The sequence below is a fragment of the Rhopilema esculentum genome, chromosome 3 (genome assembly GCF_057945365.1).
Source record: "Rhopilema esculentum isolate cy_ngs chromosome 3, ASM5794536v1, whole genome shotgun sequence".
Lineage (NCBI taxonomy): Eukaryota > Metazoa > Cnidaria > Scyphozoa > Rhizostomeae > Rhizostomatidae > Rhopilema > Rhopilema esculentum.
This window is the reverse complement of record NC_142817.1, coordinates 7,075,680-7,089,392: the sequence shown is the minus strand read 5'-3', so window position 1 is coordinate 7,089,392 and position 13,713 is coordinate 7,075,680. Positions and strand designations below refer to the sequence as shown.

The 13,713-nt window shown below is 36.5% G+C and overlaps 1 protein-coding gene across 3 annotated transcripts in view; it reads right to left on the bottom strand.

Annotated features, from left to right (window-relative positions):
• LOC135692938 (uncharacterized) overlaps positions 1-13,713 on the bottom strand; it is an 85,187-nt gene that overhangs the window by 32,965 nt on the left and 38,509 nt on the right. For all 3 annotated transcript variants that reach the window (XM_065211291.2, XM_065211292.2, XM_065211293.2), the window contains one exon: positions 7,884-7,943. In XM_065211291.2, coding sequence (XP_065067363.2) covers positions 7,884-7,943 — 60 coding nt within the window. The remainder of the gene's footprint in view (positions 1-7,883; positions 7,944-13,713) is intronic.

Genomic DNA, 13,713 nt, shown 5'->3' with positions numbered 1-13,713 from the left:
TATTAACAGCAGCATCTGATTGGCAGAAATGAGAAATAAAACGAAACATACTGATTGGTTTAAACGTCCTATAAAATTCTCAAGTGTGACGTCACAAAAAACAATTTTTAGAATTTTCGAAATTTGACCTCAGAACATAAAGAACACCATAAAATACTACCATATATGCAAAATCATTTAAATTTGTCAAAAATCGGGTCAGCTATGGCCAATAGAAGATCTGGAGTTTGCTAACGGATTGCTGTTATTTTGGCTCAGTTCATTAAGTTATGAACTGAGACCAAATTACGGAGGTTTGATGGGGCCAGAGCCAGAGGTGGCGCCAGAAATCTTCCGACAGAGGGGCTGGAGCTTCCGAAAGGGGGGCTAAAATGACTAAAATAAGCAGTTTTCGTACGTTATTTTGTCAAATTTGCTCCGACAATAACCTAAAATTTCCTCCGATGGGAGGGCGCCACCACTGGCGGAGCTTGTGCTCATCTTGTCATATCTCAGGCAATGCCTTTAACTGATTTTGCAGATTTAGAGGTATTTCATGATGCTCTTTCAGGTTATGGGAAAAAATTCAAAAATTTCAAAAATATATTTTGTGACGTCATCACTTGACAACTCTGAAACCTATTATCATTCTTAAATGTCCTATTATCGTTCCTTTTCTGATCTAAGCATATACCGACCATCTTATACCTTAATTTTGGTAAAAGGAATGCTAGCTAGTTTATGAAAAAATATTGGAACGAAGGGAAATTCCCTTGCAGAGAAATTGTTTGTGACTGTTTGTGTATATGATAGTGCTCAATTGTTTTTCTAACTGAATTGATTCTTTTCTATCATTATAGAAGCACGACAGAATATAATCTATGTTTGGTCAACGTTAAATATTAAGAGAATCCGAGTATTACAAGCTGATCACAGGGAGAAAAATCGGTTATTCGATTGAAACCATAATTCAGTCGTCTTCTAATGGAAATATGATGTTCAAATAACTGTTGCTTGAAGGCTGGCTAGCACGTGCATGGATCCTCGAGGCAATTAGTTTTCAATGCAAGGGCAAACAAAAAGTATTTTTAAGCACGAAAGAAGCAAAGAAGAAAAAGCGTAACATGAAACTGGTACCCTATAATCCTCGCTAAGTACCCTCGTATAGAGCTCCGCTTTTCGCACAATTTTCCGGAAGTTACAAAACTAGCGATAAGCTCAAATTTGGAGTCTTTGGTTAATTGGACCTTTGTTCAATAGCTTTGTTTAAATTCAAATAGGATGCAATAATTCTACTTTGTCAACAAGCTTATTAGCCTTTCATTGTATTTTCAAACAGTTATTATATAAAAAAGGATGAAAAAAGAATGAGGACGTTTATTAATAAAACCACTTCCGATTACACGAAGAACATTCACCTACAATTAACATCGTCCTTCAGACAGCCATTTCATCAAACAGGCTTTATTGTTTTAGTAGATAGAAATATGCTTCTAGATGTTAAACTGTTACATAGACATGGACGATACCGATTTTATCGAAGATACCTGCAATTATTATAAAAGAAAGCTAGTTTTAAGAGCCAAAAATTATGAAATGTCAGTTTTAAATGGACAGCTACTAAAATTACTTACGTCAGCGAACATCGAATGTGTAGATTTTATGATATATGATATGTCATATTAGTTAAAGTGTTACATTTGCATCACTGCATAAAATGTGCGGTGCATATTTAGAACTCCTTTCATCCGCTAGATTAATTACATCCACTATATTATAGGAATGAAAAAGGCGCAAATTGAAATGTTCGAGTTTAGAGACTGGTTTAGCAGAATTTGTTAAACAAAACAGTAGTAATTTTCTAAATTTTCTAGAGCATATGTGTTCCTAACTACAAGGGAAGCTTCACAAACAAGTCTCGTAGTCGTTGATCGTCTGTATCGAAAGGGTTAGAAAGGGAGCGACACCCTCAACCCACCCCAGTTGCCTGTGAATTGAAAGGAAACATCGATAGACAAAAAGAAAATCTACTTTTCTTGCTTGGTTTTGTCTTTTTCTTGATTAATTATCTTATAATTTCCCTAGACAGGAAGATCTGTAATTTTTCTTCTTCTCATGTCTTCTTCTTACAGAAGAATTTGGTGATTCTAACGAGAGCAATCCCATGGTGCTTGGCGATGCCGTTCTCAGTAAAAAACTAGAAGCATTATTTTTCTAGAATTGGTTGCCTTATATTTTCTACTGCAGATGGAAAATGTGCTTGAATTTCGTGGACATAACCCTAAAATTAGAAGGTGGTATCCTGACATCCCGATGCTTGGTGGTGGTCGAACTTTGGCAGCATAGTGTGACACGAAATCTCTTAAAGGGTTGGCGACAGAGACTATAATTCATAACAGCGAAAGCCTACTCCCTTGCCTGATGGCCTACCTATCGATTGAATTTACATCTAAAACGGTTTTATCAATTGAATTCATATGGTAGGGTTGAGAATACAATTGTCTGTGAATACCATTGCCTGTGAATACCAGTACCACACTATACGAAATTGTCAATATGGTCGGCTAGGCCAAAACAAGACGCCATGGCCACAAGGCCACAGTACTAGGCACATACATTATGGAATCTGAACGACAGCATAACAGGTTCCACCTCATGGAGTCGGTCTAAAATCCGAGACAGCGAAAAGAACGATAATTAATCCACTTCACATCGAGCTAAAGGCTTGAATGGATAGAATGATGACATCTTTCGAGGACTTCCTTACATTACAGCGAGGAAACCCTCGATGGACTTCAAACCATTCATCTTAGATTTAACAGTAGATTTACCGATCGGAAAAGCTTACACTTAAAGAATTATTCTTCGTGTTCTATGATCAAGGCAGGATGTTTGGTTCGTACGTTTTACCTTAAAATATTTGGAGAACCATTAAGAGACAAAAATCATAATCCGGCTTGAAAATTTGAAAATCATCTTTAAACTTCACACTATACACCTTAAGATTTTTAACACTATGTAGATAAATCTCCATCAGTAGACACCAACTTCACGCAACATATATATATCAACAGCACAGGAAACTTTTCTTCAACAAACAGTAACTCTGCTACCTTTACTTGTTGGGGAGACGAGTCTCCAATTCTATTGTTTAGGCAATTGTTCTATCTATTAGTCTGAGCCAATGAGAAAGTGCATTATATGGGCATTCGCATTAAGGCAAAGGACAAATTAAATCTCATTGCTTTTCACAGCATTTTGTCAAAACTATTATATGTCATAGTTGCATATATATTAACCAGAATTTTATCCTCACTTTTCTTGTGTCACCCATTCTCTAAATTTTCTTCTTTTTTTATTTAAATGGCTTATTCTCATAAGAGCCACGAATGCTTCTACCACGAAATATATTATGCGATGTGAAACTGATGATGGCAATTGTAACTGCGCAGGTGCATATGATGCAAAATTTTGAATACGAGTAGTCTTTCAGTCAAATGCTGGTTCGTCTCCCCAACAAGTTCTCTCATCTCGACAAGGCGGCGTTTGCTAAACGTTAACACAAATATTCGGATGAAAAGATTTCAGAAAATGAAGTTGGGACAAATAAATTTTTTTGACGTTTTAGGTCTTATTTCGGACAAAGAAAGTTTCGGAAAAAATTCAACTCCCCTAACTTTTGCCCCTCATTGGAACACTTGCTATTTAAGCCTTCATTAGTTATGACTTCATAATGGCAGCGAACTATGATGTTTCTTGGACAAGATCTTTCTGCACTTATACTGACCTAGTGCTACTGCGATTTTATCACAGAACATATACATGATATTAGAATAATTCAGTGGCGATTCAACGGAGATGCAAATACAAAACTTCCCCGAGCAATTTCATTAAGGCTTTGGTACTGATCGAAAAGACAAGACAGTGCCTCCAACGAAAGGGGGGGGGGGGCGGGGTGGCCATGGTTCCTACTTTTTTCAAAACGAAAACCTTTTTTTAAATTCTTTTGTTATGATTGTTAAAATCTCCCTTGCCCCTAACTTTCCAACCCCCCACTTTCCAACCTGCGTCGGAGCCCATGCAAGAGAAAATGGAAAAGTGATGACAACTTCTTGAAGGACGATTAAGGACGTTTTTCTGACGTAATACAACTCATATAGCAGAAATTTTGTATCGTTAACCGGTGACAAACGAAAAACTTTTTACAGCGCCATTTTTTAGATTTAATCAAACTACATCTGTTCAAGTTGTTGGTGTTACTCACTAAGTTACTTTCATTCAACAACAACTTTTGGCGTGACAGGTTTTTGGATAAGTGCATATTGAGGAATAATCGATTTTCAGAAAACGTTTGTTCGTGACTTTGTTATGCTGGAAATTTTTGCAATTAATTTGAATAAAGACCAACACTGTAGTAAAAGACGACTCAAGTTTTCACGGTCTCAAGGTTGTAATCAGATGTAGCAAATGCGTAAATGAAGGTCAAAGGCACAGAGATTTTATATTTTATAACGATGAGCATCTTAGAGCAACTGTAATACGTATTTAATAGAGATATAATGGAGATATAATAGAGAATAAGACAGAGATTTTCACTTGGGTGTGTGACCATGAACGTGCAGTATAAAGGCCAGACGAAACCTCTTAATGCATCACGACTCACGAGAGTTTTTACATTTGCTAAACATCATATTTTAGAATGTGCAATTATTTTGATATTCAAAAATTTTGAATTGTATGCAACGAAAGTAGCTCATTTTTGAATATAAGGTTTTCTACAAAAACTTCAAGTGAAATCCTTGCACCCGAATTAAAAAAATTAATGAATAATTGAAATAAATATAAGGAGACCATATGGAAATATAAACAAAAAGGTTGAGGATTTCTAACGATTATGATTAGGCTGGTGCATGACTTTCGAATGCTTATCGAACTCTCTACCATCGGAAAGTGACCATACTTTCAGGGCTAGAAAATCACCAGACACAACACCCCGTTTTTATAGAGAGCACGCAAAACTAAGGATTGTCAGAAAAACATTTGTACTAACCTTTCCCCTGTATATATCAACATAATATTGAGCAAAAGCAGTGACAAATTGTAAACAAACAGTGATCCTCCAGATTTTTTTGACCATTCAAAACAGAGCAATGTAAAGATTTGTTTTTTTCCAGTCGATGAAGTGCTTATCTGGAATTCCTACGAGGTCAAGTGTCTCAAGCGCAGTAGGTCGGCAAAGAACGTCCGCTACCAAATGTCACATAGATTAAAACTCTTAACTCAGATAAAAGGTGTTAAACTTCAAAAGTCGTATTTAGAAACGAAAGGACGAGATTCTTCTGCGAAAATCGTGATAAAAAACTTTACCTTAAACTCATGTTCCTATTAAGCACCGTGAGGGAACGAAATCACGTGATCAGTATCACAAATACCTCCACAGCCATTGAAAGCAAAAAGTAAAATGAGAAACAAACTTTGGTAAAATCTATCTTTGTTTAACACGATGAAATCTTCTATCAGTAAAGTTAAAATGGAACTTTTAATTTCTATAAACCTTCTTTAGTATTTTTTGCTGACACCGCAAGATGTCCAGTGCGTCAAGATCCTATTTTACATCAAGATCCATGGGCGTGCAGTGCAAATACTTGCGCACTTGCTGTACAGGAATATCTACGTCATATTGAAAAACAATGGACGCAAGCCTATTTCAAATTTCACAGGAAGTCCGGACCAGAGGGGTTACACGGCCTACTTTTAGAAATAAAGGAGAAAATATTCAGAATTCTATTTAACCGCTGAAGCTTAACAGAGTATTACCGAAAACAAATTTACCCAGAGGACACATGGCTAGGTAAATTGTTGTCTCGTTTACACGCGGATTCTAGGAATTCCATATCATATTTCTAGTTCATACGTCAAACCGGCAGTGTGTCAAATTTGTATCATTCCGCGGGCGGAAACGATTCTCATTTATAGCTGTAAGATGGATATTGTGTAATAAGAAAACTACAAAACTTTGATTCAAAGAGAAGTCACGTAGATAGTGGCATTTAATGTGATAACTTCGTTTTATAGGTCAATTGTAATATAAACTGAGATCAGGTCGTTGGGAGCTCTGAAACAGAGGGCGCAACACGTTTTGTTTTCTGGTCAGACACCTTGATATTGCAAAAGCAGTAAAGAGGATAATTTTTTTCTGGAGATAAAAAAAATTATTTTGGAGAGAGAAAACTCATACATTTACATTATGTATATTTCGCTTCCTAACTGCCCGATGAACGCATTGAGCGTGATGAATTCAAGTTTTTTAAGGACCCAAGAACTCGCTTTTGTTATAATAAAGAAATTTTCTAAATAGATAAAGAACGTCCAAAGTTTTTCTGGATTCGTTTCCGTTATAATAGGGTTTATAGTGCCCAGAATATCACTCAAATCAATCACTCGAATCAATTACTCAAACCAATCACTAAAAACAAACACTCAAATCAAGCACTCGAATCAAACGCTAAAACAATCAATCAAATCAAGGGCTCAAATAAATCACCCAAATCAGCCACTCCAATCAATCACTCAAACACTAAAAACAATCACTCAAATCAATCACTTGAATCAAACGCTAAAACAATCACTCAAATCAATCACTTGAATCAATCACTTGAATCAATCACTTAAATTACTTATAAAATTACTCGATTTAAAAGTCACGCCTCTTTCATTTTTATTCTTACTGTCGGATTTCTTCAGACGATCAGATAAACCTCAATTAACAGCATTGTCCAATAACACTTGCAATCATTGACGAAAGAAGTCCCTAAGTTCTTCTCTCGCTGACAAAGCTTTTAAACCTTCAGAAAACGGACCAACAGGTGTCCGCGTCAGAGCCGTTCGTACCCTGGGTCTGGTATCCTCAGAGGGTCAGAGGCAGTAGAAGCGGGGGAGAATTATGGCCAGGGAAGAGGGGGAGGGGCTTAAATAGTGCAACCAACATCAACTGAACATGGGATGGGAAGGAACGGATAAATGCCTTATTTCTTTCGGCATCCAAATCAATCTTCCCACATCGATAATGCTCTAACCATACTTTACCTATTCTTAGCACTAAAACACCTTTGTGCAAGGGATTAGTTCAAGGAACAAATTTAACATTTTGATAGCTTCAGATTTTGAGAAGATAAAACCAGTTTCTAAAGAATTCGTGGTTATGACAGAAAAATATTCAACTCCAGCGAATGCCTCTAAAACATAGATAAAAATCGCATGACATAGGCCCAATGTTGCAATTGGCGATTACATGTAGAGCGCCTTAGATAAATAGGAAATTTCATAGTTTCATAGTCCTAGATTTATGGTAGCTGAGACTCTTCTTCTCATTTAAATATCCAAAGCCATCTATAAAATATGATATATGCCAACACCCACTTCCACGATAGCGTATATCAAAATACATACAGGATAGATTAACATATATCATAAACCACGCCTAATCACGGTTCTCTGCAAATTAGTGCCAAACCAATGGGCGTGCAAGCAATAACATAGATTCGTTAGGGAGAGAAGGAGTTTCCTACAAGTCCTTTTGGGAGTGATCAAATTCTCGAGTAATGCAGTGTCCGCTCTTTTGGTCGACCTTAAAATTCTTTGTACAGGTATAAACTTTTAATGTTCGCTTTTGGGCATGCAAACGAACATCAGTAGACTGTGTTACTGCTTACGATTTTCCATTAGTGATCACTGGGAATTCGCGCGCACTCAGTTATATTTTCTACATAATTCAGGCATAGTTAAAGGCCAATATAGTTGAATAAATAGAAGGAAAATCAACAAGACGTTTGTTGCTTCCACCTTAGGGCATGTGCACCTTAACGTAGGCCTATTTGAAAAAAGAGCAATAAAATATCACTCACCTTGGTTTTCGAGTTGACTGAGCAGATTTCTGATTTTTACTGCAGCTTATTCTCAATAATCTAGAAGGAAAATACAAAGTCAGAGTAACTCAAAGACCTGTCGATGTATGGTTGAGCGTTGGCTTATAATACTTAAAATAAACAGCAGTTGGACAAACATAATGTTAAAGGAACTGCAAGATTTTCACCTGCTTTTGTAAACATAAGAGTTTATCGCGAGTTTGGAGACAAGACCATGAGATTGACTTGATCCTTTATCAAAACCAAGACTTTGAAAGCAAAGTTAATATCTTCAGAGCCGATCGTATAAATGACGTCACGGGTTAATTTTATGGATTATTATGAGTTATTATTACGTTTGTTTCAATGAAAATGAAAAGAAAGCTGTTGATAAATTAAGGATTGGTCATTTCATGTAGTCATTTTGATTATAAAGCTTTACAACTTAAAAATTTCCTTCAAGAGAAGTATTTAAAGTAAACGTTTCCAACGGCCTGATTCGTAAAGCATTAAAAACTGTTTGGATCATGTTATCAATGGTAAGCATAAAATTGATGATGAAGAATAAAAATTATGCGTATATTACAAAACACACGTAAAAATCCAAACAATAGTTTTAGTCCAATTGACAGAAGTATCAAGCCTAAAAATCTGATCCAGGAAAATATGAGAACAGCTAAAATTTGCGGAATTTAGAAAAACCAAATACAGATGAATGGAAAAAGGTAAATGTCAGCCTAGAAATAACAAACATCTATCTTTGCAAGTATATCTAAAGGTCAATTTGCACGTAGGAAATCTAGGTTTGAAAGCAAAACACACACAAGACTCAAGTTTCGAAAGAAGACCATTCAAGCGGAGAAAAACGAAGGAGAAAATTCTCCTTGCATGTAATGTTATACGTGATTATCATAGAAAATTTGATCCATAAAAATTACGATTTATCTAGAAGAATTATTAAAATAAGCATTTAATTCATTTGAAGCTTAGTCATAGCAAAAGCCCTGTTTTGTTAGGGTTTACACTATTAATGCATTCAAAGAACTATGGATAATACCCTAAACCCTTCACGTACAATGTCCTAATTACGATATTATTTTGGCAATTAATACCGTGAACATACAGTAGCGCTAGCCAAGAACCAAGGAATTCAGTTGATTCTTAGCACTTATTCTGCACAGTTCGATAATTTAAAGGAAACATAAAGGATAATAAAGTGCTTGAAACAGCATATCAGGCAAGATTTTTGACACCAAGTTCGTGAAAATGCATTTATCGGTGCAAAAATTGAGTTCGAACAAAATGAAACTCTGCTGTGGAAAAAGTTACAAATTTCATCGTTAAATTACCGCAACCCGCAACGACACTGTGCAGACCTGAGATGAGCATCCACTGCCAATCCAAATGCGTCCACCCTGCGAGGAGTTAACAACGAAAATGACCTGTACGATAGAATCTTCTCTTGCTATAAGAAATGACCTTACAATGCGATGCAGCTGCCATATCGAGTTATCACATACGTTAGATTTATTGTTAATGCTGTATGACATACCAGTGCTATCGACGAATTTTTAAACTACGATAAAAACGGTTGTAAAAGCAAAATTTTCCGTTTTGATGTCATGAAAATGATTTTTCGGGGGAGTTAAAGTTTCTGATTGAGAAGGAGTATAGGAGACTTTGCGAAAATCAATTTTCATTACAAGCTAATGCGTCAAATAACCTTATTTTTACGAGCTGAAAAAGTGGCACTGCATCTTTTTACCATATTTTGTTACACCACATTTTGTTAGAGCCAGCCTACCATTGCTATAGATAAGCTATAAACCTTGGATGTAAAATATACTTCTAAAGAAGACATTGTAAAGCTAACCCAGTCAGTTAAAAAACCGTGGCATAACTGGTCTACAGAGGATTTCCATCAGTTGAAGAACGACGAGCGAACCATGCTAGAAGCATTTCACTAAAGCATACGCAGCGATTTGCACAAACTAACCAGAAGAATGAGACCAAGTTGCACTATTTTAAAGCAGTAGCAATTGTATAAATATGCAAGGCTTGGCTTGTCTTGATTCAAGAAATAAAGTGTCAATGTAAGACAGTATATCTGGTTTTTCAAATTGTTTGCCAGTGTGATTCTGGCTACGTAGGACGCAAAATCCAAAGATATGGGGATAGGATAAAACAACATGTTTCTTCAAATATAAGGAACAAAACTGCCCCTCGAGGATACCCTCCTCGAGCTTGTAGGTCTTAAAACATCGCTAAAACAATTTATTTTGCAACCGGACAATATCTACAACCGAACTTGTTCGATTTTGCAATCGAACAAAACTGCCCAATCGAACAAAACTGCCCCTCAAAGAGTTAGTGTGGTGGAATTACGGTTTTACCCGGACAAAAATAATAAAAAGCTGTAATTTGGCACATAGGTTCCATACGATACTGGGAATAACCAGAAAAAAGCCCCATCAACTGGACATTGGGAATTCCTTATTTGGGCAAATCCCATATAACGCACTGATCAGCAGGGGCTCAAATTTTGATGTCGCTAAAACCACATTATATGTACATATTCTAAAAGATAGTTTCATGCTGAAAAACTTTTATTCAACATACACGCCCTTACAATGTGGAAATAAGTACTTTCTGGTCAAAAAAAGCAGATAGGGGGCAACTGGGCAATAGAATGTAAACAGTGGTGGCGCCAGGGGAGGGCTAGGGCACTACAGTCTCTCCTTCGGAAGCATCTATTCCCCCTATCGGAAGAAAGTTTAGGTTATTGTCGGAGCAAATTTGACAAAATAACGTACGAAAACTGCATATTAAAGTCATTTTGGCCCCCCTGTTGGAAGCTCCAACCCCTCTGTCGGATAATTTCTGGCGCAACCTCTGAATATATATAACTTTATTTATGAACAACTTATATATTAACAAGTTCAAAACATGCGATGATGAAATCCTATCCAACAAGGAGCAGGTTAAGAATCCCGCTAAGCATTTTGAAATTTATGCAATCCGTGTATTATGTTGAGAAAATCATTTGGAGAAATAGGCAAGGATCTACCCTGTGCCTTGCAGACAAATATTCTTGCTGGTAATAACTGCGGGTACGAAGGTCTTTTAATGCAGAACACGCGAAAAGGTGAACCACGTTGAAGTATATATATTTGTCTCAGGATTTTCTAATTTCCAAGTCCGGGTTTTCCGTTTTTCATAACTATTTTCCGGGTTTTGGGTCCTAGGTACTCTCAAAACATCCTCTTTTTCATGTGCGCACTTCTCAATTGAAAAGTTTGCAATTTTTGGGATTAAACGAAATCTCTTTTTCTGGTAAAGAAGGGCATAAAGGGAATATTACTGGCCCAACATCAAGCTGTAGTTTTGTGCAGCCACTTTGAATTTGCACTGAATTTGGCAATGTTTTTTACGTCTTAGTAACAAAAATTAGGATGGAGGGTGTCAATGAAATAAGTTGAAAAACTGTCAAAATTGAAATCTTAATCTATTATTAATTAATAATTAGTTTACAATGAAAAATCATGTTGTTTGGACCGTTCGGTCGCGAGTTACTTTGTTTTGAATATTTAGATATTTCTTTAGATTCGACCGGAATTTGCTGCTGCAGTAAAAAAATTTCACTAGAGTCAGCCCGGGCTGAGTGGGCCCAGATTGAGTCAGCCCGGGCTGAGTGGGCCCAGGTTGAGTCAGCCCGGGCTGGGTGGGCCCGGGCTGAGTCAGCCCAGGCTGAGTGGGCCCGGGTTGACTCAACCCGGGCTGATTCGGCCTGGTTCAAGTCAGCCCGGGCTGAGTGGGCCCGGTTTAAGTCAGCCCGGGCTGAATGGGTATTATCATACTTTATCTTATTCACACACCTGATGATTTTGCATCGATAGAATTTGCGATATAAAATGAAAATATTCAGCAAGAGCATCAGCCATTTTTTCCGCGCGCTTTTCAATATTCACTCGTTCCACTTTGTTTCTGCCCAATCACCACTAAATTTGCATATTCTAAAGGTACGTATGTTAAATAAAAGTTATTCAGCATCAAATTATCTTTCAAAAGATGTACATACTATGTGGTTTTAGCAACCTCAAAATTTTGAACCACTACTGATCAGTGCGCCATTATGATATTTGCCCAAATAAGGAATTCCCAATGTCCAATTGATGGGGCTTTTTTTTGGTCATATAATTAGGTTCCAAGTTAGCGGCAATTGAGGAGGTTCCAAGTTACCTCGGGTGTAGTACTCTACCTACAAACGCTAACTATACGATTAATCAAGCGTGCCTGCAATAACAAGTCTTTATATTCTTCTCCAGTTCACATAATTAAGTAGAATTTTTGGTGTCTTTGTCAACCCTTTAAATCATCAATGACTTTTCCCTTTCTCTCTCTGTTTTTGCCAATATTTAAATGCACATAAAGGTACCCATTTTTGTGGCAAAACTACTTTACATGGATGTTTGCACCAGACTCCATGCACTCATTGATTGGCCTTTCAAAAACACATGATGGCAGCTTTGCAGCTACAATTCCTACGAAAAGTCTTGGTACACTAACTTCAGTTTTCAAGAGAAAATTCAAGCATTTCCCTCCCCTTTTTGAACAATTTTGGTTTACTAGAAAAAGAGATAAGGGCAATTGCGTCGCCAGCCCAAAATACCTGGTTACCCATTTTTGGAGTGGACGTACAACATGAAGTACAACAGGAGAGTGAGATGCATGGAAGGAAAGGTTACATGAAAATAATGAAAGAATGAATGAAACTAAAATTAAGTAAGGGACCTAAATACTTTGTGACGTCATATCAATAACACAGAATAACGTCAATTCTCCATCTCAGCAACCAAAGCTGCACAGTCAAATTTCCCAACTCGATCATATTAGCAAAGTAGAAATTGCTGGGAATCAAATGTGAATGTGGTAAGAACTTAAAAAAATGGTTTGATGCAGTCTAGATCAACTCGGGTCACAGGAACAATCTTTTGCAAACTTGTAGATTCCCAGAACTTATAAATTCAATGCTCTATTGGAAAATTTGAGAGATAAATGATCTTGTAGATGACGAAGTACAAGTCCTGGTAGATTAATGTTTATCGATTTCGGTGAAACATTAGAAATCAGCAGATGGACAGCGACGATAAAATGTGCTGATAGCTAGAAAGAAGCAATAACGAAGCTTTTGCTCTTATCAAGTAGGATTGAATAAGCGTTTGTTTAAATGAAGAGGTTCATATCAAGATTTAGAAATGCAAAGAAGTGCTTATAACGCGAAACCAGATCCGTGCGACGTCATATAAATGTTTAAGCAATTAAACGAAATAAATGCGAGTTTTAAATTTAAAAAGTTGATAATGAATGCACGAAAATCGAAAAAAACAATATCTTATTCATTACTTTCACTTTCTTGCCATCAGTTTATTACGCTAAATCGCACCTCTTCAAATTTCTTGGAAATTTGACTATTTGATACGGGTCTAGAAAACTCTATGCTTAAACAAAGACCTTTGAAGCAATTTGTTAAGCTTTTTGGCAGATGATTTTAAAACTCGAATAAAGTAAAAATGTAAAAACAAATTCAATAAAGCAAAAAGTTTTTACTAATAAATATCGTATCAAACAGAGGTGCCACACTGAGACCAAACCTTTTACATTATTTTTGAGGACAATTTTCAAACTAAAGTTGTGTTTAGGGGGAAAATAGACTTCTTTATTGGATTCATTTTCACAAGATACCAAGGATGGCCGTATCATGTATTTAATACGGTAGGTATATTATGCAGTCATTTCGTATATTCTCTTCTCAAGTAGTTGTGTGAATAGA